The 27553-nt window shown below is 38.8% G+C and overlaps 1 protein-coding gene across 20 annotated transcripts in view; it reads left to right on the forward strand.

Moving 5' to 3' along the window:
* The window catches only part of AIG1 (androgen induced 1), a 322928-nt gene that overhangs the window by 222440 nt on the left and 72935 nt on the right, over positions 1-27553 (forward strand). For 2 of the 20 annotated variants that reach the window (XM_040627864.1, XM_040627881.1), the window contains 2 exons: positions 11847-12010; positions 20646-21070. The exons of 8 other annotated variants lie outside the window; for them this stretch is intronic. In XM_040627864.1, the coding sequence (XP_040483798.1) occupies positions 11847-12010; positions 20646-20743 (262 nt within the window). In that variant the 3' untranslated portion in view covers positions 20744-21070. 10 more of the 20 variants (XM_040627870.1, XM_040627880.1, XM_040627871.1 and 7 more) reach the window with 8 other exon arrangements.

Genomic DNA, 27553 nt, shown 5'->3' on the forward strand with positions numbered 1-27553 from the left:
GGTTGGCAATTAGAAAGAGAGAGAGAGAGAGATTGGTAGTTCAAGGAGGTGGCAGGATCAAGGAAGATGTAATCATAGCAGGGATAACGAGAACACTGCAGTCCTAAAAATAAGAATCTACTAGATGGAGAAGCACAAAATGTGCTAGAGAGACACTAGAGATCATTTCTACAAAATATGGAAAATTATGATTCTCCAATGTGGGATTTAGGGTGTTCTTCTTTCCCTTCCAGAGCTAGCAGTTTAAGTGCATGGGTTTCTTACTACCACAGCCAATTCTGATGATTGCTCAGGTCGTAAGAGTCCCTTGCTGACCACACTCCCCACCTCTTTCTAGAAAGAACATGTTTCCTACAACGTTTAATGTGTCAACTTGATGTTTGGCATCTATATACTTTAAGAAGGTCCAAATGATTAAAGTTAAGCAAAACCGGTCATGAATTTTATTAAGGGAAATTCAAATTGAGGGAAATATCACCATAAGATCAGGTAGGCTGTAGAAAGCGGGACTCAAAGGAAGCAAATCATTTCAAACTGGTTTTTAGACATGTGCCAGGAAATGTGTTGGGAGAAAATTTCTGAAGAAGACTATTGGCCAGCCTGTGTGGATAAATTACTCTGATATTTGTGATTTAGAATCAGAAAGAAAACACATTTCCTCATTACCTCATTACAGGAATTCATTCTGGGAGGCATGCACAATTTGCCTTTTCCCCAGGGATGGGCGGAGGGACTTGTAACCTCGAAAATATTTTTGTGTGTGAGAAGTAGAGAAAATATATATATTTCTGCATACGGAGAAGCAGTGGAAAGATTTTGTTTTGTTTGCTCGTTTTCATCTAACCTAAGTTGACTGTCCTAACAACTTTATGTTATCTGATGAGTAGATCTCTAAGATAGATAGTATTCTTCATACCCTGTTAGCAGAGAGAAACAGAGGTTCCTAAAGTTAAATAATATTCAAGGTGACCTAACTACTATGTGGATAAGCTGGGAGCTGATCCCAGGTATAGCTGGTACAGCTCCATAGACAGGACCAGCTCCATCATTTGTGGGGCGCAGGGCAAAATAAAAATTTGGAGCCCCTGGTTCATAAATGATTAAGAATTTTAAGACAGGGAAGCAGAGCATTAAACCAAGTGTGGGGCCCTTCTGAGCACAGGGCCACAGGTGACTGCATAAGGTGAACATTCATAAAGCTGGCCTCATGTCTAGGTACCTCCCACATATGTCAATTTGGGCTAGCTCCAATGAGAAAATTGGGAAGACATTGATAGATTGTAAATTACAATTATACCTTAAAAGATTATCTTGAAGAATACTCTATTAAACCCACGGTAAATGAAGAGTTACATAATTACAACTGTAACTTCTAAAATTATCTCTGTAACTGAACTAGAGGGTATTTCAACACTGCTTCAGATGGGATCCCTCTGTGTGGTATTTGCCTATGAGTTGATGCATTAATTCTCTAGCACTACTGTACACATCACCATAGAGAACTTTTTTGAGACCTGTTTCCAGAATCCTGTTCCCACCTAGGCAGAATCCTTTGCCATATTCCCTGGAGTCCACGGCCATTACAGCGGGAAACTTGACTGCCCTCTGCACCATGATCTCCTCAATGGCACACCTTTGCATCCCTACAGCTGCTTACCCTACCTGGCACACAGAAGGGATTCAAGAAGTGTTTGTTGAATAAATGAATGAGTACACAAACTCCAGAAAACTCCAGCAGAATTCTAGATTCTCAAAAATGTAGCAAGAACAAATGTCCTTGCAATCAATAGTCAGGAGATGGTCCAAGGGGCCTTTATATTGCCCAAATTGAAATGATTAGATCTAAAAAGAGGGCCACGTCTAAAGTCAGCATTTTGAACTAAAAGTTAAAACTGTTCTTGGCAAGTCCTTCAGAAGCATCTGGTTGGAAGTACCATGCGAGACACACAGAGACCCACTGGTCGGGAAGCTGATGCAATGCACATCCCTTATCTTGCCCCACCCTGGGGTACGTGCTCACTCCCTGCCAAGCAGAATAGGAAATTCCAGTAGTCTAAATGCACATATGATATGACTCTTTCTTAAGAGGTAAGTCAATGCCTTTTCTGAAGGAAGTGTTTATTACTTTACCCTTGCAGTGGTTTTCCTCTCCTCTCGGGAAGTTGTAAAATCTGACCCTTAAGTTTTTTAAGAGACTCAATCTTGTGTTAAAACTTCACCAAAACTGATTTATCTTACGTTTTGCAACATTTCTATATCTCACACATTTTCCATAACTTTTATAATCAGTGGGGGGAAAAAGAAAAAAATTTACGCAGGAATTTCATACTTGGATCACTTTTTGATTCTGAGCACATTAAAAGCTGTCCAGAACCCTGTTCCCATCCATCGCTTCCTATTCTGCAGAGCTCTGGAGGAGGCCAGCCTATAGGCTGAGAACCAGACTGCTGAGATGTGTACCCCTGCTTCTCCACTTACTGAACTTCTCAGGGCTTCAGTGTCCTCGTTTGCAAAATGGTAATAATATAACGCCTTCCCCAAAGGGTCACTCATGTAGAACATTTAGTACAGTGCCTGTCACTGAGAATTCAATGATGTTAGCCATTAGCTGTTATTGCATGAGTCTGTGTCCTATGTGTCTTATGAGCAATAGCCCTGCTGTTGAATAGCCTAGCTCCTTATCTAAATGTGAATAACAAAAGCAATTTTTAAATCCTTTTAAAAATAAACTAATCTTAAGAATTGAAAGGTCATCAGCGGTAAAAGAGATAGATACCTTTGTCTATCCAGGATAAATAAGGGTGACAGAGGCAGAAAAGGAAAGATATGTCTTCCTCCCTACATCTTCTCAAGGGCTCCAGTGATTGCCACAACTCCTGATTTATGGGATGGGATGAAATTTGGCTAGGTGGCGTCAGAGCTACTGAGCTTAACAAGGACAATTTTTCTTTACTTACTATTTATCATGTATGCCCAGTCAAAATCCAGAAGAGATTTGAATGAGACACACATCACTTGGAATCTGAAAATTTTCTTGTTTCTACTTCATAGGAGGAAAGTCAGTTTTCTAATTATTCTCAATTCTCAAAGATACTGTGCTACTAGATATTGTCTATTCTTTTCCCATTTGTCATCTGCCTGCAAGACACTATACTTCTCTGTCTTCCTTCCCTGCCACTAGCTTTTTTTTTTTTTTTTGGTCTGCTTCTTAGCCTCATTCTCCTCAAACTACCCCTTAGATCTTGATCTTTTCCAGGGCTCTCTCATGGACCCCTCATGCCTTATACTCTACCTGGGTGATCTCAATTTGTTCTGATGGCTCCAACTACCATCTTTTGGCCAATGAACCCTCTATCTGTATTGCCACATCAGTCCTTTCTCTACAGTCCAAACCCATGTAATTGCCTTCAGGAAATCTCCCCTTGGATCTCTTACAGACACTTCAAACTCAACATGTCCAAACTGAACTTGTCATCCCCTCAAACGGACTCCCTTATGGCATTCCCTATCTCAGGAAATGGCAGCATTCTCCACCCAGTTAATCAAGCCAGGAATCTATGATTCATCCTTAACTCATCTCAGTTCCCTCACTGCCTAAATCCAATCAATCACCAAGTTCTCTTAATTCTATTTCCTAATTCAGTATCTCTCAAATTTATTTTACTGTCAGTGAAAGAAACATCTTTTGCATCATACCAGCATGCATGTGCATGCACGTGCACACACACACACACACACACACACAAAAGTGAAACACAAGTTTCACAAAGCAATTTTTACCATCATTTTATGCAAAGTTTTCTGACATTTTCTGTTGTGTTTTCTGCTGGTGTTGCTTTTTAAAATGCTAGTAACCAATGGATTACTGGCAAGTGTTTAACAACCAGCTCTTCTGGAGGTGAGGAAGGGGGAGCCTGATGTGTAGCATTTGAGTCTTTGATGTAAATACGCCCACTATGGGTGAATTTAAGCTACCAACCAAAGAGCTTGCAAACATCCCAAAGACCCAACAATCAGCTCTCCTGACCATCTCCAGCATGCCACTGCTTATGACCTACAGTCTGATAGATGCTGGTCTAAATATTTCTTAACCCTACCCACTAATTTTCATTCCCAGTGCTACCATTCCAGTCTTGGTTACCACCATTTCTGATATAATTGGTTTCCAGGTCAACTGACCTTTCCACATTTATTTAATATTGTTCAAAGACTTCCTGTTTTCCACAGGAGAACACAGTCTATAATTCTTACCATAGCTTAAAAAGCCACCTACAGTTTGGTGTCTGCCTGCCCCCCTCATACCTTCTCTCCATTGATCTCAACAAAAATTCTTTCTTCTTGAACACCTGGGAGCTCTCCCTTGTTTTCAGGTCTTTGGACATGCTATTCCATTTGGCTAGAAAGTTCTCGCCTCCCATCTTTGTTCGCCTGACTCTTATTATCCTTCCTATCACAGCTTAAATGCTATTCATTCATTCGTTCAGTCATTCATTCATTCATTCTCCTACTATGTGGCAGACAGACTAAGGGCTGGTGATACAATGAGAAGTAAAAGTAGGGGCATCTGGGTGGCTCAGTCAGTCAAGCTGATTTCGGCTCTTGATTTCAGCTCAGGTCACAATCTCAGGGTTGTGAGACCAAGCCCTGCATCAGTGTGGAGTCTCCCCTCAGTGTGGGACCTGCTTAAGATTCTCTCTCTCCCTCTGTCCCTCCTTGCCCTCCTTCTCTTAAAAAAAGGGGGGGGAGTAAAAACAGCCCCTCACCTCATAGAATTTAGATACTCTAGTACTCTAGATGGGAAGAAACATATTCAAGTAAACATATCATTCAAGTTTAAGTGCTAATAAAAGAAGAACTTAAAAAATAGATTCATGACTCGGTAAGAGCTTATAAAATCTGACCTAACCTAGTAGATCAAGGAAAATTTTCCTAAGTGATGACTGGTAAGTTATAATACTTGAGCTAAGATATAAAGGAGAAATATAAACTAATGAGTCTAGGGAATGGGAAACTAACAGCATAGGCAGAAAGAGGAACATGTAAAAATCCACATGGCTGGAAGGGTAAAATCAAGGAACCAAATGAAATCCAGTGTAACAAGAACCAGGTATTAGAGGGAGTATGAGACAGAAGCCACTCTATGATGAACATTCTAGACTTTGTTGAAAATTTAGGTCTTTGGGGCACCTGGGTGGCTCAGCTGGTTAAGCGTCCAGACTCTTAATCTCAGCTCAGATCTTGATCTCAGAGTCATGATCTCGGGGTCACTTAAAAAAAAAATTAGGTCATTAACAAAAAATGAATGAGAGGCAATTGACATGTTTGAAGCAGGTATATAATGTGTTCAGATTTTTGGTTCAAAAAGATAACTCTGGCAGTTGTAAGGATGATTCAGAAGGAGACAATAGTAGATGTGGAGACAGAAACTATTACAGTACTCCAAACAGAAATTATCATAACACAAATTAAGATGTTGGTGATGGAGCTGGGGGGAAAATCAACATATTAGAGAGATATGTGAGATAACCTTGACAGGACAGGATAATGGATTGAATATATGTGATGCAAGAGAGAGAAGTAGCAAAGATGGCTCCCAGATTTGAGCTGCAAAAATGAATGACTGGTAATACCATTCACAGAGATAAGGAATACCAGTGGAGGACTAGGTTTGAGAGAGAAGAGCATGACTTTGGCTGTAGATATATGGATTTTGAGGTATGTTTAAGGTGTTCTGAGGACCGTTTGATAAACTTCTCTGAAACAGAGGAGAGGTCTGGATTAGGACTTAGATTTGTGAAATACCTATGTATAGGTTATAAACATGAAGCAGTGGAGCAGTGGACATAAATGAACTCATTACTGGAGAATGCACAACAGGAGAAGGCTTAAAAACCAAACCCTAAGGAAATCCAACATTTAATGGTGGGTAGTGGAGGGTGAACTTACAGAGAACCAAGAAGAGTGGCCAAAGAGGTAGGAGGAAAACCAGGAGAAATTGACGTAAAAGAGCTGCTGGTTTTGGTGGAGCATCAAGACAAGAAGCCAGACTGTTGTGGGAGGAATGATTACAAAGTATAGATACAGAGTCAACCAGTACAGACTCCCTGGAGAAGTTTGCCCTTGAAGAGAAGAAGAGATATAAAACAGTATTTATGAAGTTGATGGAAACCTTTTGGTTGTGCTTTAATAATTAAAGATATCTGCATCAAGGGATGCCTGGGTGGCTCAGTCGGTTAAGCATCTGCCTTTGGCTCAAGTCACGATCTCAGAATGGAGTCCCACTCCCCCCTGAGATTGGGCTCCCTGCTCAGTGGGAAGCCTGCTTCTCCCTCTGCCTGCAGCTCCCCCTCCTTGTGCTGTCTCTCTCTCTCTGAAAAATAAATAAATAAAATCTTTAAAAAAAAATTTGTGTTGCATAGCACTTAGATAGGAGCCATTAATAAATGTCATTTTTTAAATTGCACATTCAAGTGAATTAAAATAGAAGTATATTTAATAAAATAGACAATCCTGGAAGTCTCATGACACTGGAATATCTACATTTTTTGTGTATGCACACACGCACACACACACACACACGACACAATTATCAATTTTTTAGACTAAAATTAAATTTGGTGTCATTACCTTAAGAATAAGCCATTTGGGCACTAAGACAGGAAAGCTTTAGAACAAGATAGAAATGGAAGTCAACCAAGAACTGGGAACTCTCCACAGATAGATGAGCAAGGCCATGAGTCATTTTTGTGCAGGAAATTGAGCCCTGATTGTATCAAGGAAACAAATGGCGAAAGCACAACTTGTTAGGACAAGTGGGTGCATCATTCACACCAATCCACTGAAACCCACATAACAGGACTTCTATATCTGAGATGTAGTCAAGAAAACTTTTTTAAAAAGAAAAGCTTCACTCCATTTTTGGAGACTATATTGAATTCCTCGTTTAGGGAACAAGTGCATGCGACAGAAAAGAAACCAGTTGTGTATTGCTTTCCCCGCTTTGCTATTTTTTAGGCAGGTCCTTTAGTCCAGTCTCAGCTCTTTTATCTGTGAAATGAGGATAATCATACCTCATAGGGTGGTTGAATTAGGTGAAGGGGATTACATATGCTAGTAACATACCATACTCAAGATAGCTATCTACTTCCCTGCCCTGAGAATTTTACATTTCCACTGTTTTATTGGAACACAACCACATTCCTTTGTCTACATATTATCTATAGCAACTTTTGCACTAAATGGCAAAGTTGAGAGTTGTAATAGAGATCGTATGGTCTACAAAACTGAGAATATTTACTATCTGGTTCTCTACAGAAAAGGGCATAGGTATTGGGGAGGAGGGTGAGTTTGAGACTTTAAAAAAATTTTTTTAAGTTATTGGCAAAGTGCCTGTCGTATAGTAAAGGCTTACTAAACAGATGCTGTTGTTTTTTATATTCTTTATTCAGTTACTGGTTCAACAAATACTTATTGAGCACATCCTGTGTGCCAGACACTGCTCCAAGGGCCACAGAATCTAGCTATGAACCTAACAGATAAAAATTCTGTGCTTGTTGGACAGACAACAAACAGATTAGTAAAAATAAATACAGTGTATTAGCTGGCTGGGGAGAAAAATAAAGGGATGGAGAATAGGAATTTTCAGGATAAAGGTTGCAACTTTTAGGTGCAGTGGTCTGGGAAGACCTAATTGAGAAGGTGTCCTTTAAGCAAAATCCAGAAGGACACAAGGGAGTGCTGGGAATGTTGTAGGGGAGATAAGGGTAAAGAGTAATGTTCCAGGCACGGGGACAAAAATAGTGTTCAGTGTTCTTAAGGAAGGCCAACAAGTCAATGTGGCTGGATTGGATGAGCAAGAGGGAAAAGAGGAGAAGAAAAGTAAGAAAAGTGCCCAGCAAGCAAGGTAGGTCCTTGAAGAACCACCAGAGGTCTCTGGCTTTTACTCTAATGAGAGGGGAAGCAAGAGTTTTGAGCAAAGTAGTGGCACGACCTGATTTCCATTTAATCCAGATCAGTTTGGCCGCTCCAATGAGAATAGCCTGTTGACTAGACTGTAGCAAATGTAAAAGCAAATACACAGGAAGCTATTGCAGGGGTTCGGTGAGAGATGATGATGGCTTGAACCCAGATAGTAGTGGTGGCAATGGTGACAAATAAATGTCTTGGGTATATTTGGAAAATAGAGCCAATGGGATCTAAGGATGCGTTGAATGTGAGTTGTGAGAAAAGGAAAGTCAAAGATGACTCGGCATTTTCTGCCCCAAGCTACTGCTGCAGTAATGTACTGATCACTGGTGTGAGAAGGGAAAGATGTGGGAGATGCATGTTCACTGTTAGAGGGGAGGTGGGGGGAGAATCATGAAGGAATTAGGATGCAGGGATGATGAGGACATCATGGAAGTGTCAGGTTGGAGATGCATCCTCCCATGGAAGATATGCAGTGGGTACCAGGGTATAGAACTTCGAAGATCAGGAAGAGGTCAAGACTGGAGGTATAAATTTAGGAGTCATCTATAGATAGATGGGATGTGGTTGTGGTTGTTATATCTGTTCAGTAGTATGAGGCGGTTGCATGCAAACCAACAGTGCATCACAAACAATGTCAGAGGAGCAGAGGCCTGCATTAGAGACCTTACCAAAAGCTGCTAGTGACAGTTTCATTCTACCAGAAACAAGTAGAAAGCCAGGAACAGGTAGAAAAAAATATAACTAGCATTCATAATTTGAATGGTTCCTAATTTGCCTAATTGAGGAAACAGTTTTACAATGAGTCAGATTATAATTTTATAAGTTGATTTGCAAAATCAATTATAGCTTTATGGTATTACATTTTTGGGATATTGCCTATTATCTCAGTGGAAATTAATAAGCCACTTGATGAGCACACAATACTCCTTACACTAGTGAAGAAAAGATTAGGAAGATAAAACTGCCTCTGATTTATGGAGAAACAGAATATGATGCATCAGAATCCCACAGGGTACTCATAACAATTTAAGTTCTGCTGATTCTCACAAATCCTTCAATTTTTTAAGAAAGAAAAATCTTGACTAGCTCTGCTTCCTCTTTTGGTAAAAAAACTTTTAGTTTGGACAGTTACTCAAGCTGACCCAGATGGACCTAATGACCATCTCTTCCCACTAAGACAACATTTCTCCACCTTTCTTTCATTATTGAGCCCCCCACCAAGGAACATTTTTAGGTACAAAACCTCCAACCCATAAAAATGTTTTATTGTGATAAGATATACATAACATATTTATCATTTTAACCATTTATAATTTTACAACTCAGTGTCATGAAATACATTCACAGTATTACATAACCATCACCACTATCTTTATCCAAAACATTTTCCTTATCCCCAACATAAACTTGTACTCATTATACCTTAACTCCCTATTCCCCACTCCCCCCAGTCCCTGGTAACATCTATTAGACTTTCCATCTGTATGAATTTGCCTATTCTAGTATCTCATATAGGTGGAATCATATAATATTTGTCTTTCTGTGTCTGGATTATGTCACTTAGTACTATGTTTTCAAGGTCCATCCATGTAGCATGTATCAAAATTCCATTCCTCTTCATGGCTGAATAATATTCCATCGTATGAATAGACCAATTTTGTGCATCTGTTCATTCTAGATGGACACTTGGGTTGTTTCCACATTTGGTTATTGTGAATAATGCTGCTATGAACATTGGTATACAAATATCTGTTTGTGTTACTGCCTTCAGTTCTTTTGGATATATATCTAGAGGTGAAATTGCTGGGCCTTTGAAATTTTAAGACCACACATAAACTGTGTATCTCTTTATGTTCTATGTATATATGTATCTGTGTTTTACACATAAAAAGAGTAAGATTTCTTCACCACCTTCCCAGAACCAATTTTCACCTCTTTGAGCAGGAGTGATATCACCCTCACTGACATGGCAAGCTCTAAGGTAGAGATCCCCAGGTTTCCTGCCTCAGTGAGGTAAATATGTAGGTAATAGATATGTAGACAAACTGCTTAACAAAAATTGAAGCCATGAATTACCAGGAAGATGACACCAAACACATAAGTATAAAAAATAATCTTTGTTCCCCATGCAATAATGTTATTTGTATTTTCATTAGTCTTCGACGTTGACAAGAGCTGATAAAGTGATGAACCCAAGAATGTTTTGGAAAATTGCTCTTAGAAATTGTGTCAGGACCAACCAATCAAGCAAATATTCTAACTAAACTTCTGAAAACAGTGGAGATTAATGATTTTGTATTCCCGCTGAACCTAAAATGTCTCCTAAACACAAATAGAATAATTACAAGCAAGTATTTTTTATTTAAATTCAATTAGCCAACATATAGTACATCATTAGTTTCTGATGTAGAGTTCAATGATTCATCAGTTGCGTATAACGCCCAGTACTCACCACATCACGTGTCCTCCTTAATGCCCATCACCCAGTTACCCCATCCCCCATCCACTTTCCCTTCCACAGTCCTCAATTTGTTTCCCAGAGTCAAGAGTCTCTCATAGTTTGTCTCCCTCTCTGATTTCTTCCCATTCAGTTTTCCCTCCCTTCCCCTATGATCCTCTGCACTATTTCTTATGTTCCATATATGAGTGAAACCACATGATCATTGTCTTTCTCTGATTAATATATTTTGCTCAGCATAATACCCTCCAGTTCCATCCACATCAATGTAGATAGTGGGTATTCATCCTTTCTGATGGCTGAGTAATATTCCACTGTATATGTGAAATAGGAAAAAAAAAAAAAAAAGAAAAGAAAAGAAAAAGAAAAGAAACAAATACAGGATCCAAAGATCCAGGCATGGGAAACCAGGTGTCGGTGAGGTTACAGGATGGCTCCATCTGCAGGTACCCCCTGCGGTCTACACTGAGTACACTGCAGAGCACACACTGTTATCCATTTGGAAGGCAGTATGGCAAGATGCCTGGCACATACTCACCTAGATTTAATTCCAGTGTGCTTGTCTGATGCAGTATTGTTTCCATACGTAAGGAAGAAATTAAGATTATATAACAGTATTGAGAAAAATAACGGTTTCAAATACCTAACCAGAACCCATCAAGTGTCAGGAAAAACAAGGAGAAGCCAAAGAACTGCCAGATCAGAAGAGACTAAGGGGATGTGACCACCAGGTACCCTGTTGGATCATGAACCAGAAAAAGGACATTTATAAGGAAATGGGAATTCTTTTTTTTTAATAATAATTTTTATTATGTTATGTAAACGGGAATTCTGAGTAAAGCCTGCAGTTCAGTTAGTAGTGTTGTACCAGTGTTAATGGCTTCACCTTACTGATTGTACTGTGATTATTGAAGATGTTAACATTCCGGGATGTTGAGGTGAAGGGCTTACTGGAACTCTGTACCACATTTGCAACTCTTTTGTGAGTCTAAAATTATTTTAGAATAAAAAGTAAAAGAAAACAGGGGTGCTGCGGTGGATCAGTCAGTTAAGTGTCGGACTCTTGATTTCCACTCGATTCATGATCATAGTGTCGTGAAATTGAGCCCCTCATGAGGCTCTGTGCTCTGTGCAGAGTCTGCTTAAGAGTCTCTCCCTCTGCCCCTCCCCCCGTGCACGTGCATGCACTCTCTCTCTTTCTCAAATAAATAAATAAATAAATCTTAAAGAAAGTAAAGAAAGTAAGCAAACAACACCAACGTTTCTGGTAGCTCCTGAGCATCAAAGCTAACTTGTGACTGGCATTGCTGAAGAACGGTTGTGGGGGCGAGGGGGGGAGTCTATATTCGCAAGAGCGGGAGCTTTGAAATCTGACATGAGAGGAACTTCTGTCTTTGTCTCCTTTCCAATTCTATTGCAGGGTGTGTTGGGTGCATCATGTAACTGGGATGTGGGTGTACCCTTTCCTGGAACACATTGGCCCAGGAGCCAGAATCATCTTCTTTGGGTCTACAACCATCTTAATGAACTTTTTGTACCTGCTGGGAGAAGTTCTGAACAGTTATATCTGGGATACACAGAGAAGTAAGTATTGTTTAGGGGAGCATAAAACTGGAAAATTGCTGTCTAAAAGAGTGTGTGCAGACACTGAAGGAAAATTCCATCATAGCACAGGATCACTTAGGAAGAGTTTTATTTTTATAACTACACAGTGTTAATTTAAGAGCTCCTGGCAGTTACCTGAAAGGTTTATTACTCACTTTGTCTTATTAGCTAGTAAAACATCCAAATCTAAGGGAAAAGAAGCATGTCTATAAAATTTTATAGGGAGAAATGTAGTGTTAACAACAACAAAAAATTTAGGAAGTTCACTCTGATCAGCAAAATACTGCCTTAGCTAAAGGGACCCCCCCAAATAAATAGATAAATTATTAAATGTAACCAAACAGTCCCATTAAAAGCCACCCAGACCTCCACTTCTTACATCATCCTTTGTGTGAGCATGGTAGCTTCAGAGAGGTCTCCTCACTTTTCTGCTAGAACTCCCAGCAGCACAAAATGCCTGTGGCCACTCTGATTCACCAGCGAATGTCATATTCAAGGACTGAAGGTGGCAAAGAGACCTGGACAATAAAGGGTAATACTTGATTGCTGCCAAACTCTCTTAACCTTTGATTTGATTTCTCTTTTGTTTCTATTTATGGCAGAGCCTCCATCTTGGCAAGGCACGTAATCTTACCCAAGCTGTGCACACCCTATCCAAAGTGTATGTCAGATAGCAGAAAAATGGGAAGGTGGAAAAAGCAACAGCACAGTATGTAGCCATTTGAGCCCTGCATGAAAGTATATCCAAAGGCAAGATGGTCCGGGAATTTTAGAGAGCTCTGGGCATTGCCAATATAATCACAACATTCTAGACGTCACCCATAAATGATCTCTGTTCCACAAACATGGAACACCCTACTTTGTGCCAAACACTGTGCCAGGATCTTGATCTAATTAGACAAATAAAACACAGTCATTGCACGGTTACTGGATTGGACTTTTTTGTGTGCGGATCTTCTAAGATTGTGTGTGTCAAGGTGTTGGCCCGTGGTAAATGGCCCAGAGGAATTTGAGGATTTCTTTTCTCAGCAGCTGGCTTGACTTTAGTAAGTGTTCTCTTAGAAAAAGTCTCAACATTTTTTCTTCAGTTCAGGCCACCAGAAAATTGGGAAACCAGAAATTAATGGGAATAGGGATCTTAATTAGTTAGCTCATTATTTAGCTAACTTACAAAAATATTTTAAGAGCAAAATGTAAACTTTTCTCAGCTTCTTGGGAAAAAGGCCATATTTAAATTTAGGCTAATATGTTTAATATATGTTATTCAAAAAGTATTTATGACTCTTTCCCCTTGATTAGCTTGATTCCAATGGTCATTTGGCCATTGCTCTCCTACTTCTACCAGAAGATGGCCTGAAAACCAAGAAGAAAAATCCAGTGTAGATTGGTAGAATACTGCTCTTTAGCAGCTTTGAGTGAGAAGTTAAAATGAATACTGAAACTAAGGGTTTTTTAAATGATCCGCTCAACTTAATTTGTGCCATTCTCTTATGTAAGGTTGACTAACATTTCGTAACTCATTTTAGATATGGAGATTAATTTTATCTACATGGGACCATCTAGTTAATTCCACTGAAGCAGATGTTTCATGTCAAGTAGGCACATTTTGCTTTTCATTTATGAGAAGGATTGCAAACTGATGGCCTCCTCCAAATTTGACCTGCCAAATGTTGTGTTAGACCAACATAGTGGGATTTTTGTTTTTAAAATAACATTTAAAAATTGGGAGACTACACATACAGGCCAGATTCATCAGCTTATCAAATAGTTTAGGATCTGGCAACACCAAGCTCACTGTTCTCTTCTGGCAACAATGTATTAGAACTGAGGATCAGTTGCCCCCTTGAGATGGCTCCCTAAGTGTTCCTAGTTCTCACTTGGCCACTTTTCTCCATCATCTTAGCTGCCTGCTTCTGTAGATAGTTAAATTTGAAACTGCTGATTAAAAGCAGTGTATGCTGTGTGTGTGTGTGTGTGTGTGTGTGTGTGTGTGTGTGTGCTGTGAATTAAATAAAATCAAGTACGGTATTACAATCCTGCATACATTTACTATACCCCAAACAAAATCCCCCAAGAAGCAGGGATACCACACTGAGCACCCTTCCTTGTATCCCTAACGATTTTTAATGGCTTCACTTCCTCCACTTGGTTAGGTTATACTGACTTCAACTTTGAGATAAAATCACATTATTACAGAATCTTAAAATTGAAAAGGATATTAGAAACCATCCAAGCTGGCCCTTTCTTTTTACTCAGCAGCAGCTGAGCCAGGAAATCCTAGGTGACCCACCAAAACAGATGGTTGCAGAGCCAGCCTGGGTAATGTTCAATCCAGTGTCACTTCTAGTGAGCCATCAGTTTGTCACCATTGAAAAGCCAGTCACACGGGAGGTTAGAAACTTCACTAAGATCCATGGACCTAGTTTATAAGGTAACAAAATAGTCCAACCTGATATGTACTATGAACAAAAAGCCCTTGAAACAGGGTAAATTAATAGTTAGGCATTTGCTCTTTTTAAAGGAAAGTAACTCAAGGTTACTTTCAAGGGTTTGTGACTGTTGTATTGGTTTGCTAGGGCTGCTACAGTGACGTACCGAAGACTGGGGGCTTAAACAATCAAAGGGCAATGTCTCCTCGTTCTGGAGGCCAGAAGACCAAGATTAAGGTATTGGCAGGATTGATTCCTTCTGAGGACCGTGAAGGAAGGATCTGTTCCAGGCCTCTCCCCTTGGCTTGTAGATGGTTGTCTTCATGTTCACATGGCATTTGTCCCTATGTGTGAGGCTGTCTCCAAATATCCCCTTTTTATAAAAACAATAGTCATATTTGATTAGGGTCCAACCTGATAACTTCATTTTAACTTGGTAGAGACCGTATCTCTAAATACAATCACATTCTGAGGAGAGACACAGTTCCACCCATAACACTCTGCTTTCTGCCCCAAAATTCATGTATTTCATTCATGCAAAATACATCCCCAACAGCTCCAAAAGACTTTCCAACATCAACTCTTAGGTCCAAAATCTCATCTTAAATATCATCTAAATCAGGTGTCGTTAAGACTTGGGGTATGATTCATCTTGAAGCACAACTGCTTTCCATCTGCGAACCTGTGAAGCCATACAGAAAGTTATCTGCTTCCAAAACACAATGGTGGGACAGGCATAGAATACACATATCCTTTCCAAAAAGGAGAAATCACAGGGTTTGAAAAGTAGGCTGCAGTTCTCACCCAAGTTTGAAACATAGGGCAAATTCTATTAGATTTAAAGGCTTGAGAATGATCCTCTTTGGCTGAATGCTCCATCCACAGAGCTCATCAGAAGGAGGGTGTGTCCCTGCCCCTGGGTGGTGGCCCTACCTTCTAGAGGAAGGTAGACCCTGAACCACCTTAGGAGTCATTCTTCCTTCATTTCATGCTGTCTCTGTTCCTTTCAGCCCAGGCTAGCAGTGTTTCTGCTGGTACAAAATTCTCAAAAAACCTTATTGGCTTCCCATGTAATTCACAGGGGTCCAAATCATCAGACAAGAAGGTCCCCTACAGATCATTCCTGGCTTCTGCTGAAATGGTTAATTGGATCCATAAATGACATGCCTAATCTCTTTAGCAAACAGTTGTCCAGCCACACCCTTGGCGTCCCTCACATTCTGAGGTTCTGAGGTTAGGACTTCAACGTATGAATTTGGGGGCACGGTGAGGGGGTGCACACAATTCAACCTATAACTGCTGACATACTTCTGTATTTAATCTAAGAATTTATTCCAATTCCAGTGTGTCTAACTGGGGTGACCAATCTTATTAAAGTCAAACTTTATACAACCAGAAATGAAAGTATCCAAAAGTGAAAGGTTGGGGTGAGGACAGGGAAAGCAAGCAAAAGAGAAAGGAGTTTGGAGCCAGGCCTATGTGACAGAAACCTCCTTGCCCAGCTGCCCATCCAGCTCATGTCCCACACAGGCCCACCCAGGCCTGCAATGTCCCAGTGCTGCCCTCTGGTTGAGCCCTTCTCCCTGCCTGGGGGAATCACATGTGACTAACTCTCTCAGGGTCAATCAACTCTTCCTCTATGTTCCCAAAAGCACATCCTGCCTCAGCTTTGTGACAGGTTTCTTTCTGCTATTTGTGTGGAAATTATACCTCTGGTTCTTCCAAATATTATTTACAGCTGTCTAATTTTTTCCCTCTACCTCAAAGCTGCCAAACTAAAGTAGGTGGGGAGCCATTTTTCCTGTCTGGGTCAATGAACACCCCCTGTTCTCCACCCCCGCTTTTGAAGATTCCACTATTGCTGCCAAGTCAACCCATCTGCAGGAGAACACTTAGGAGGAAACAGACTTTAAAGAAAAGCAAGCAGTTATTAGTTCCTGAGAGCTTCTCCACAGGAGAGGGAACATGGGACAAAGTTGGGACCCAAGTCATGTGTGCTGTTTGAACAGAGTCCCTGTTGTGTTTTTCTGCCTTTGCCTTGGTTACCAACAACTAAGGCATCTCCTGGCCTTCTTCCCCTTAACCCAATTTCTTCTCCCTTCAGATGTCTTTACTCCTCAATCTGAAGCTTTCCTTAATATGATTTCTGAGAAGTACTTTGGAAAAAGTGTTACAGATCTCTGCCAGTTCCTTAGTCATGAAAACCAAACCTGAAAGACTGTCTAAGGACACCTGTTCAGAGCATGTTACCCACATTCCACAAAACAGATATTGGGAGTTGGGAGCTGGGGGGAAGGGGAGTCCTTCCTAATATAGGCCCTATGGTGATGACCCTCTGGGATTAGGCTTTAATTTTTTTTATATTGTGAAGTTCCATATTTTATTCTGCTTTCCCATTAGCATAGCCTTCTGAGGTTTTCCTTAGGTTCATTGTTTATTAACTGATTCAATAAAGATTAATTGAGCTCCAACTATGAGTCTATACTGTGTTGGGTGCTAGGGATATTATCAGAAACAAACCAGTTAAGGGCTCTGCCTTCAGAGAACTTATAACTTATAAAATAATACCAACAAAACTTGCAAAGCAATATTGGGGTTCTTTTGTTCCAGCAAAAGTCTCTGAGAATTTTGTTTCAGAAGATGAGTATTTAGCAAGAAGCAAAAGAAAGAAGTAGTGGGGAGTATTTACCAGATTTAACTTTAATTCATGAGAATGACTTCAACATTTTCATCTCCAGGAAAATGAAACATCATTAATTAACTATTCACCACAGACAACAGGCAAAGCTCTTACTAGTCCACTACATATGAGTCCCTCAGAAGGTAAAACATAGTTCTACCAGGACTGGGTTGAATAGAAGGAGAACTTGAGTTTAAGTACACAAAGGTATGGATTGTTCTTATCCCTAATAAGCTCTCTATGAGTTAAAAAAAATTTTTTTTGACTTTTGAAAATCCAGTCCTTGCCTTGAGAAGAAACATGACTGAAATAAAAATAAATTAGGTCTGTTTGAGACTCATCAGTTGCACACCTCCTGTTGTTAGAAGCTGGTTACAAAGCGGTCTGGTTAGGGTTTCTGTGCAAACTCAATGAGTCAAGAACTAACTTGCACCCATCACTCCCAGGAGCCGTAAGGCCTGGGTGTGCCCTGATTTGGGGGGAAAGGGTGGGGACAGAGGTCACTGAGGAAGTTTCTGAAGAAAGTTGTAAAAGATTTTCCTTCTAAGCTAGGAGAAAGGGATGAGTGCAGCAGAGTAGAAGGGGAAACGTGGGGATAGGAGAGCATTTTTTTGACCAGCCTTGGCAAACCTGCTAACAGTTTAATCTGATGTTAAAGTAAAGTACTTTGCTGAATTTCTAGGTATGGAAGAAGAGAAAGAGAAGCCTAAGTTGGAATGAGATCTAAGTCTAAATGAAAGAGCTGGATTGAGCCGCCATTGAAGACTGGTTACCCCCTGGGCATTGGCAGTGCAGGAGAGGAAGCATCCAAGAAAGCAGTGGAATTCACCTCCGCCTCCCTGCCCCAGGTGGGGGGAAGGGGGCACCTTTACAGAGAAACATATATAAAAATAGAATACACTTACATCCCAAATAACTTGCCCTCATTATGTTTTAAAGAATTCTTTCCAAATTCATTATTGATAATAACATCTTTTTTCTCCCTCTTCTAGTTCTTAAAACTAAAATTGGTCATTGGATTTTAATTTTTACAATTGTAATTCCATTTAATTGAGGAAAATAAAACTCTATTGTGTTTCTTGTTAAGAAATATGTGAAAGTCAAAGCAGCAGATGTAGAACAAGGCATTCAAGTATTAGGTGCTGCAGGAGGCTGGGAAAATGAACCTGGGCCACAGGGCAAGTCTGAAGGAAATGTGATGGATTGTTCCCTATTGCAATAATGTCACAGTTGCCTCAAACAGGCAATGTTAGTAATAATTACATCAATTTAGTTAAAACCCTGAGTGTATTTGGATCTCATGATTTAGTCTTATGAAACTTTTCCTATATGCAAACTGAAACTTTAATAAAGACCAAACAACCCCAATGTGATAACTGCATGGCATATTCAACATCGGTGTCTCCTTTCTTATTTTGCTTCCACTGTTGAAAATGGGTTTACTGAACCTAGTTCTTAATTATTTTCTGATTTTAAATATGTGTATCTTTTTGATAAATCTAAAAAGAATAATTTTTTTTAAAAAGCTAATTTACAAAATCTTTGACCATAATTACTTTTAAATAAGACTAATGCAGAACATGTAGTAGAGAATCCATAGAAATACATCTTAGAACAACGTAAGGATAAATTAATTAGTTAATTAATTAATAATTTAAAAAAGAAAAATGTAGGGAAAAAACTAATCAAAATAAAAGCAGAAATTAAGACAGCAGGAAAATAACAGTGGAATTGATACATAAGTAAATTGATTAATAAACACAGTATCTCATCTATACAAATAGCATTAAAATATGTAAACAAGAGAGAGAGAAACAAATACTTGGCAATATAAGCCTAGATGTGAAACAAATTATTTTAATTATAAAAATAAACTTTATAGCTCTATGGCAACAAATTCTTAGAACCCAACGAAATGTGCAATTTTCAAGTAAATGGGATTCAATAAGAATTGGAAAGCTGTAATAGACTGATATTCATGGAAGACTTTTTTTTAATGTTCAAATAACAATCTCCAAAAAAGGAGTTGGGTCCAGAGTGTTTTATGAGCAAGTCTTTGAAAACGTTCAAGTAACAACTCTCATGTTATTTAAACTGTTCCAAGATTACAGAATGATGAAACACTTCCCAAATTATTTATCAAAGTTAATATAACCCTCAAAACAAAGCCAACGTAGCAAAAAAATTTTTTTTCATTTAACTAAGGTATTCACAACATAAATCCAATACTCTATAAATTATTTTTCAAAACTGAATAAGCTTTATTCTAAAAATTGAAGGATGGCTAAATACTAAGATTTTTATTCAAAAACATTGTCTCAATACAATCATCCCTGCTTATCTGCAGGGGACACGTTCCAGGATCCCCAGTGGATGCCTGAAACCCCAGACAGTATGGAACCATATATATACTATGTTTTTTTCCTATTCGTATATGCCTATGATACAGTCTAATTGATAAATTAGTCACAAGAGATTAACAGCAATGATAAAATAAAACAATTCTAACAATATACTGTAAAAGTTCTGTGAATGTAGTCTCTCTCAAAATATCTCATTGTACTGTACTCACCCTTCTCATGGTGGATGATGTGAGATGATAAAATGCCTACGGACGACATGAAATGAGGTGAAGGACACAGGCTCTGCGATGTAGCGTTGGGCTACCATTGACCTTCTGACGCTGTGTCAGAAGGAGGATCATCTGCTTCCGGACCGCAGTCGACTGCAGTCAACGGAAAGTGAGACTATGAATAGCGAACACTCAGATAAGGTGGGGACCACTGTAATGCACAAAAGAAAAAAATCATATGATTCTCTCCATTGTTGCTCCAAGGCATCTGAGAAATTTTAACAGTTATTTCTGATGATAACATTAGTAATATAAAAGTACCCCATATCATGAGAAGAAAAAGTCATCTCAAACACCAAAAGCATTCCCTTTTAAGATAAGAAATAAGATATAGATGTCCATGACACTGTAACTATTATTTTTCCGAGGTCTTTGAGAATATTAGGTCTAGCATCGGGTAAGTTATATTTTGACCTGAAGTGGAGAAGTTTTATGTTAAAAAAGAAAAAGTCGTATGTAACTACAGAATTGATATTGGAAAAGAAAAGTGAATGTTTTAAGAAAAAGCAGAAAAAGAGCAAAGCCACCATTTACAAGGAAACCATTTCTCCACATGACTCTCCAGAAAGTAAACCTGAAGAAGTGGAATTTTTTTAGGACTTCCTGGGACAATTCCTCTGCGACCTTCCTGGGACAATTCCTCTGGGACCTTGTGACTATTCCTCTCCTCTAGCAAATAACACTTTCCTATTTGAGCCACCAAAGTGACAGCCAAAGAAGTTGATGCCAGTGGTCTTTAGATCTAAAGCTGATTCCACTAACGTCCATTGCAGCAATCTGGATTTCTGCATCACTGCTCTGTTTGAAATACAATTATGTGATCAGTTTTGGCGTTTGGTTTGGTTTTCTCATGATAAATCATTTTTGCTTTAGGAACTCCAGCCCCTGAACCCCAGCCCCACATCCTACAGGATGCCCAGGGCTGTCTCAGCAGGTGCGTGGAATGCACCAAGACATGCCTACCAAGCTAAGGCACCCACTGAGCCATCACAGAAACTCTGCTTGCCCTGGGGTAGAATCCATTGAATGAGTCTACTGACTGACTGCTGCGTAATCACCGACTGATGAGGAATAAGTTACCAGAGATTTCTCCCTTTGGCTCACAAGCTCCCACTTTCACCCATCAGTTCTCAGGAGGATGTTCATGCTTTACCCTCTTCTCTGTGTATGTATGTAAAGAGAAATCTACCATCCACAATCTTGGAGTTGGGGGGAATGTATTTCTAGCTCCACTTCTGGAACATGAAAACTAAAAATTAAATAATGCAAATAATAAAAAGAAATCACACCAAAGAAACAGAACAATGAAAATCTTCTCAACTTATTTTACTGAATATACCCCTCAAAATAAACCCAAAAGAGCACCAAATTTCACTTATCATAGATAAAATACTAGCACTATAAATCTAATACTATAATAAAATTATATTTTTTCATGACTGTATAATGTATATTTTTCTCTTGATGGACTTTTTCAAAAGACAAATAGAATGGAAAGATATACTAAATTCTGGAAAAGAAAATTCCATTCTTAAAGATGCCATTTCTTCCTTCAAATGATTTATAGGTACTATACAACTCCATTCTAAAATTGCACACTTTTTAAAATTTAACAGAATAAACAAGTAAAACAACTGAAAAATCTTGAGAACAAGTAGTTAAAGCATACTCACATCATCAAAACTTATTATAAAATTGTGATAATTAAAATAATGTGGTATGGTTCAAGGATAGAAAGAAAAATCAACAAAATAGAAAGCATGCCCAGAAACTGGCTTTCATTTATACATATAAATTTAGCAACTAATAAAACGGCATTTCAAATCAGTAAGAGCATAATAAATGATTGAATGAGTGGACTACAAGGAATGGCTAACTGGTTGGTAAAAAAGAAAAGGCTACATTCCTCCCTTGAAACACATATACACACAAAACACACACACACACACACACACACACAACTTTGGATAGATTAAATGATGAAATGTAAAAAAAGGTATAGAAGAAATATAAGAAAATACAGATGAATATCTGATCTGATAATAAAGATAAGGGAAGAAGTATATATATATATTCTTTTTCTTCAAATTTTTATTTAAATTCTAGTTAGTTAACATATAGTGTAATATTGGATTCAGGAGTAGAATTTAGTGATTCATCACTTACATATAACACCCAGTGTTTGTCATAACAACTGCCCCCCTTCATACCCATCACCCATTTAGCACATCTCCCACCCACCTCTTTCCATCGACACTCCGTTTGTTCTCTACAGTTAAGAGTCTCTTATGGTTTGCTTCCCTCTCTTTTTTTCCCTTCCCTTATGTTCATCTGTTTTATTTCTTCTATGCATGAGTGAAGTCATATGGCATTTGTCTTTCTCTGACTGACTTATTTCACTTAGCATAATACACGCTAGCAGGTGAGAGTCAGGGTATTGGCAAGAGTGACTGGAAGGATGAATCATGGGGTCTAGAAGGAACAGAAGAGGAAAGATAGAGGAATGACATTGGGACACAATAAAAGGGTTCAGAAATTGGTAAGCTCAATAAAGTTGGGGAAAAGATGGATCAAGGAAATGAAGGCAATAGAGAGACAGGAAGGAATAGAGAGACAGGAAGGAATAGAGAGACAGGAAGTCACAATCAGAAACTAACTTTTGAAGTTTTAGAGGTGCCTGAGATCATACTATTTCTTGCTTTTTGAGTTAATATAATGTGGTAGTAGTAACCCCAAAAGATGTCCACATCCTAATCACCAGAGCCTTTGAATACATTACCTTCCATGGCAAAAGGGACTCTGAGGTGTGATTAAGTTAAGGATTTTGAGATGGGGGTTATCCTGGATTATCCAGTGTATCCGATATAATTACATTGGCTCTTATAAGAGGGAGGGAAGAGGTCACAGTGAGAGGAAGAGATGTGACCATGGTAGGAGCAGTTGGAGTGAGGAAGGGTGAAGATTGTAGAAGCTCAAACAGGCAAGGAAATGGATTCTCTCACTGGAGGCTCAAAAGGAATACTACTCTACTGACACCTTGACGTGAGGATTTCTGATTTTCAGAGCTATGAGGTAATAAATGTGCCACTAAATTTGTGGTAATATTTTTACAACAGCAATAGGAAACTAATACATATGTTATCATTAAGCACTTTTACATATTTATATGGGCTATTATGCATTTTGCTAAAACATACACACACACACACACACACACACACACACACACACACACACAGAGTAACAGCCACAAGGTAATATCCAAAATTCATATTTGTGACTCTAATAACTGAGTGATCAAACTTGTCCCTCACGAAGCCAAACCAATTATCCAATGCTGACAAGGCAGTGAAAGTCATTCAGACTCATCTGATTTATTGAAATGAAAGTGCTGAAGATGACTGAAGGAGTCCCCATGGAAACACTCGAAGACATTTGGACACTTTCATGCCTACTCATCAGCAGAGCAATGAAAATTTTTGAGACAGATGACCCTAATCTCAAGTACCATTCAAAGGGTTTGGGAGTAATAAATGCCTATGCTTTGCCACAAGGAGATTTGGCAGGAAGAGAGGTAGGTATCTTATGGTGGACCTCTATTGAAGAAATATACTTTTAAAGCCTCAGTCAAATCAATCCATGCAGTAAAATTCTCTTAAGGGAATTTTGCAAGTGTGTAATATCAGACACAATATGAAAGCTTTTTTAAAAGGCTATCACTAGTTTGACATACATGCACAAACACATTGATACATTTGATAGAGTAGTCTCAACATAGATATGTGCAGAAATGAAATTCATTTATTTTCAAGCAACACTAAATGTTCTGGGTCCCCAAACCTACACCCTGCCTACACAAAGTCAGACATCTTATTTCTTCACCTCATCCAACTTTAATATTTGATCCTATAATTTTTGAAATCCAAGCTGTCAAAACTTCCTCTCCCTCTCTGTCTTCCTTGTGCTTGGAGAAGAGGGGGGATGATCTCTGCTTACACAGCAAATGACATCAGAGCTGGCGAGTGCTTCTCTGTCTCCCAGCCCAACACCAAGGGGCTGGAATCAAGTGTTTGAGTGGGGATGAAATTGTCAGCTCATTAGGCAGCTCCACAGGGCCCACCCTTGCACAGTTCCCCTGTCCTCTTCTCCCCTATTACCAAGGCAACACCTAATCCACCCAAAAGTCTTTGCTTCTGGCAAGGCCCAGCTACCTTTCATGGCAAGCACTCATCAGTCCTTGCCAAGCCAAGGGTGGGAACACAGGCTGCCCTGGGGCACGCTCTCTCACAGCTCCATCAACAACACCAAATGCTCTGTCAGCTCAGTGGCACACAGTCCTACTCCCCACCCCCACAGTTCTTACTGGGGGTGGAGGAAACTTGGGAAACACAGATTTCAAAACAAGAGGGTGGAACAAATAGAAACTTCCCTGCTCCCTGCCTCCCAGGCTCTCCAACAAGGAAAGGGGAGGGAGAAGGCATTGTTAATACTTCAAGAACCTTCCTTCAAAGATTTAATATCCTTGCCCCCTCTGTGTCCTTTATTCTATAAAGACCAAAGGAGTGGGTTTTAAGAAACTGGTTCTGCTGGATGCCTTCTGTTAGCAAATCTCAGGGTGAGACTGGCATCCATAAGACATTCCTCTGAACTTAAAAGGTGAGACGCTTGGCAAATTTTACCCTGAACCATGGATTCTACTTGGCAGTTCCAGGGAAGCACAAATGTCCCTCGTCATCCTTTTACCACTGTTCCTATATATATAAATTTTGTATTACAGTCATCATTAATTTTGGAATTTTTTATATTACAACGTGGTTTTCCAAAAACAGATCCCCAATAACGTGCCTCCCAGAAATGAATTTTCCATTTAAACTGGCTCAGTTTGAGACTATAATCTTGGTGCTAGTGAAGTTATAATTCAGGAGGTCAGTACATTGATTTCAACAGTCCAGTTGAAATTCTAGGCTAAAAGTTTCTGAGAACTAAGGGTAGAAGAGATAAGGGAGGAAAGCCCCAGAATAAATAGAGGCTGCATTTGTGAGAGAGGCCAGCAATCTGCAACATTTATTCTGCACTCAGGGTAGAATAAGCAAAACTGAAAGAAGTATATTGTGTCTGGGGAATTTCTGCTTTCTGCCACGAAGAAGTGATAGGGTCTGGAATGATCTCCCCCACAACTGTAAACTAGAAATGATTGGTAAAATACAATAAAAACATTCATTTTCAGACACTCGTCAACAGAGCTGCTTAGGACTATGATCCCTGAAGAAAGGGAAATAAACTGTGTGTGCCCTATGCTCACCCTGGCTTTCTGCCTAGAGGCAATTTCCAGATCATCACTCAGGGAGGGGAATCCCAAACAAAGGCCAGTGGCCTCACTGAGTTAAGTTCAGGGAGACTAAGGTGACTAGAATTTGTGGAGCAGAGCACTGGACACAAGGGAGTTATGAAGCGAAGGAGCTCCAGAAATCTGCATGGAGTCCTCTCAGTCTGGCTGAGTATCAATCTTCACATGAATATGGTGAAGCTTTACAGTTTGGGGGAAAGAACAATTACTGAGGGGCTATACTCTGGGTAAATCCAAGAGCTCACATTAGACCAGGAATAATTCATGTTACACTTAGCCAGAGTGAAGAGGCCTCATTGAATAGACAGGGCATTCAGAAGGGTCAAGTGATGGTCACATTTTTTGGGTAAAGTTACTCAAGACCCACTCTTTAAAAGCTTTAAAAGAGGCTTCAAAAGTATTAAACTGATCCTCAGAAACTTAACTGCCTGCCAGAATAAAGCACAATATTCCTTAAGGAAGAGAAAAATATCTGATACTCAAGACAGAATTTATCATGCCTGGCTTCCAATCAAAATTTCCAGACATGCCAAGATGCAGGAGAACTTGACCCTAAACCAGGGGAAAAGTCAATCAACAGAAACAGACTCAGAATTGATAAAGAGATGAAATTAACAGACAATAACATTAAAACAGTTCTTATATTCCATATGTCAAGAAAGCAGAGGGAAAATTAACAGGAGTGGAAGACCAATGAAAGATATAAAAAATGCAAACAAAAATTTTAGATATGAAAAATACACTGAATGGGACTAACAGAAGATTAGAGACTGCAGAGGAAAGAGGGTCAAAAAATGTGAAGACATTGCAATAGAAACTATCCAAACTGAAGCACTGAGAATAAAAAGACTGGGGAAAAAATGAATACAACCTCAGTGACCTATAGAACAATGTATATGTAATTGGAGCCCTAATAAAAGGAAAGAAAGAGGGAGAGGCAGAAAATAATATTTGACTAAATAACAGAAAATTTTCCAAATTCGTTAAAAACTATAAATCTCCAAATTTGAGTTCAACAAATAACATGCAGGATAAAAACAAAGAAAAACACATCAAGAGAAACAATCATTTTACTAAAAACAAGTGAGAATGAGAAAATCTTAGAAGTATTCACAGGAAAAAAAGGTACATTATATAGAGAGGAATAAAAATAAGAATCCTGGGTTTCTTCTCAGAAATTATTCAAGCCTAAAGAAATGAAATAGCACTTTTAAGGTGATGAAAGCAATTAACTGTCAGCCTAAAGTTATATACCCAGGGAAATATATTTCAAAAATTAAGGCAAAATAAAGATTTTTTTTTCAGACAAACAAAAGTTGAAAGAATCTGTCATCAGCATTACACTTGCACTACAGGCAGAGAACAAGTGACACCAGATGGGAACTTGGATCCATACAGAATGAAGAACATTAAATATGGGAAATTTGTGGATAAATATAAAGTCATTTTTCTCCTATTTTAATCCCTTTAAAAGATAATGAATATTTAAAGCAGAAATAAAGCAATATATTGTGGGGCTTAACATATATGTAGAAGTGAAATGTATGAATACTTAGTAGCACAAAGAATGGAGGAGGAAATTTTATAAGATTCTTGCATAATTCCTAAGTTGGTATGATATTTTTGAAGGTAAACTATCATAATTTAAAGATGCAAGTTGTAAACCTTTTACTAAAAAAGAGAGATATAGCTAATAAACCAACAGTGAAGATAAAATGGAATACTAAAAATGCCCAATTATTGAGGTGTTCTGTCTCTTTATTATGGTAGTGATTCTATGTGTATACACTACTGTCAAAACTCATCAAATTATACATTTTAGGAGAATATAGTGTCTTGTACATGAATTAGTTCTCAGTGAAGTTAATAATGAAGAATCCAATGGGAAGCAAAAAAAAAAAAGGGACTAAGAACCATACATGAGACAAACAGAAAATAAATCATAAGATTTTAGAGTTAAATCCAACCATTCAATAACTATATTAAATATAAATAATCTAAATACTTTAATAGAAGGCAGGAATCTTCTGGCTGAGTAAAAAGGCCACACCAAACCATATTCTTCCTATAAGAAATTTATTTTAAAAATAAAGATACAGATTAAAAATAAAAGGATTGAAAGTATATACCATGCACTGCTAGTCATAAGAAAGTTAGAATAGCTATACTAATAACAGAAAAAATGAACTTCACAACAAAGAATATTACCAGGAAGAAAGAAGAACATGTTATAATAACATAAGAGCTAATTTATCAGGGAACCTGGTAGCTCAACTGGTTGAGAATCCAATTTTTGATTTCAGCTCTGGTGATTATATCAGGGTCGTGAGATTGAGCCCTGCACCAGGGCGTGGAGTCTGCTTGTGATTCTCTTTCCCTCTCCCCACCCACGCATGCATACTGTCTCTCTCCAAAAAAAAAAAAAAAAAAAAAA

The sequence above is a fragment of the Ursus maritimus genome, unplaced genomic scaffold (genome assembly GCF_017311325.1).
Source record: "Ursus maritimus isolate PB19 unplaced genomic scaffold, ASM1731132v1 scaffold_13, whole genome shotgun sequence".
Lineage (NCBI taxonomy): Eukaryota > Metazoa > Chordata > Mammalia > Carnivora > Ursidae > Ursus > Ursus maritimus.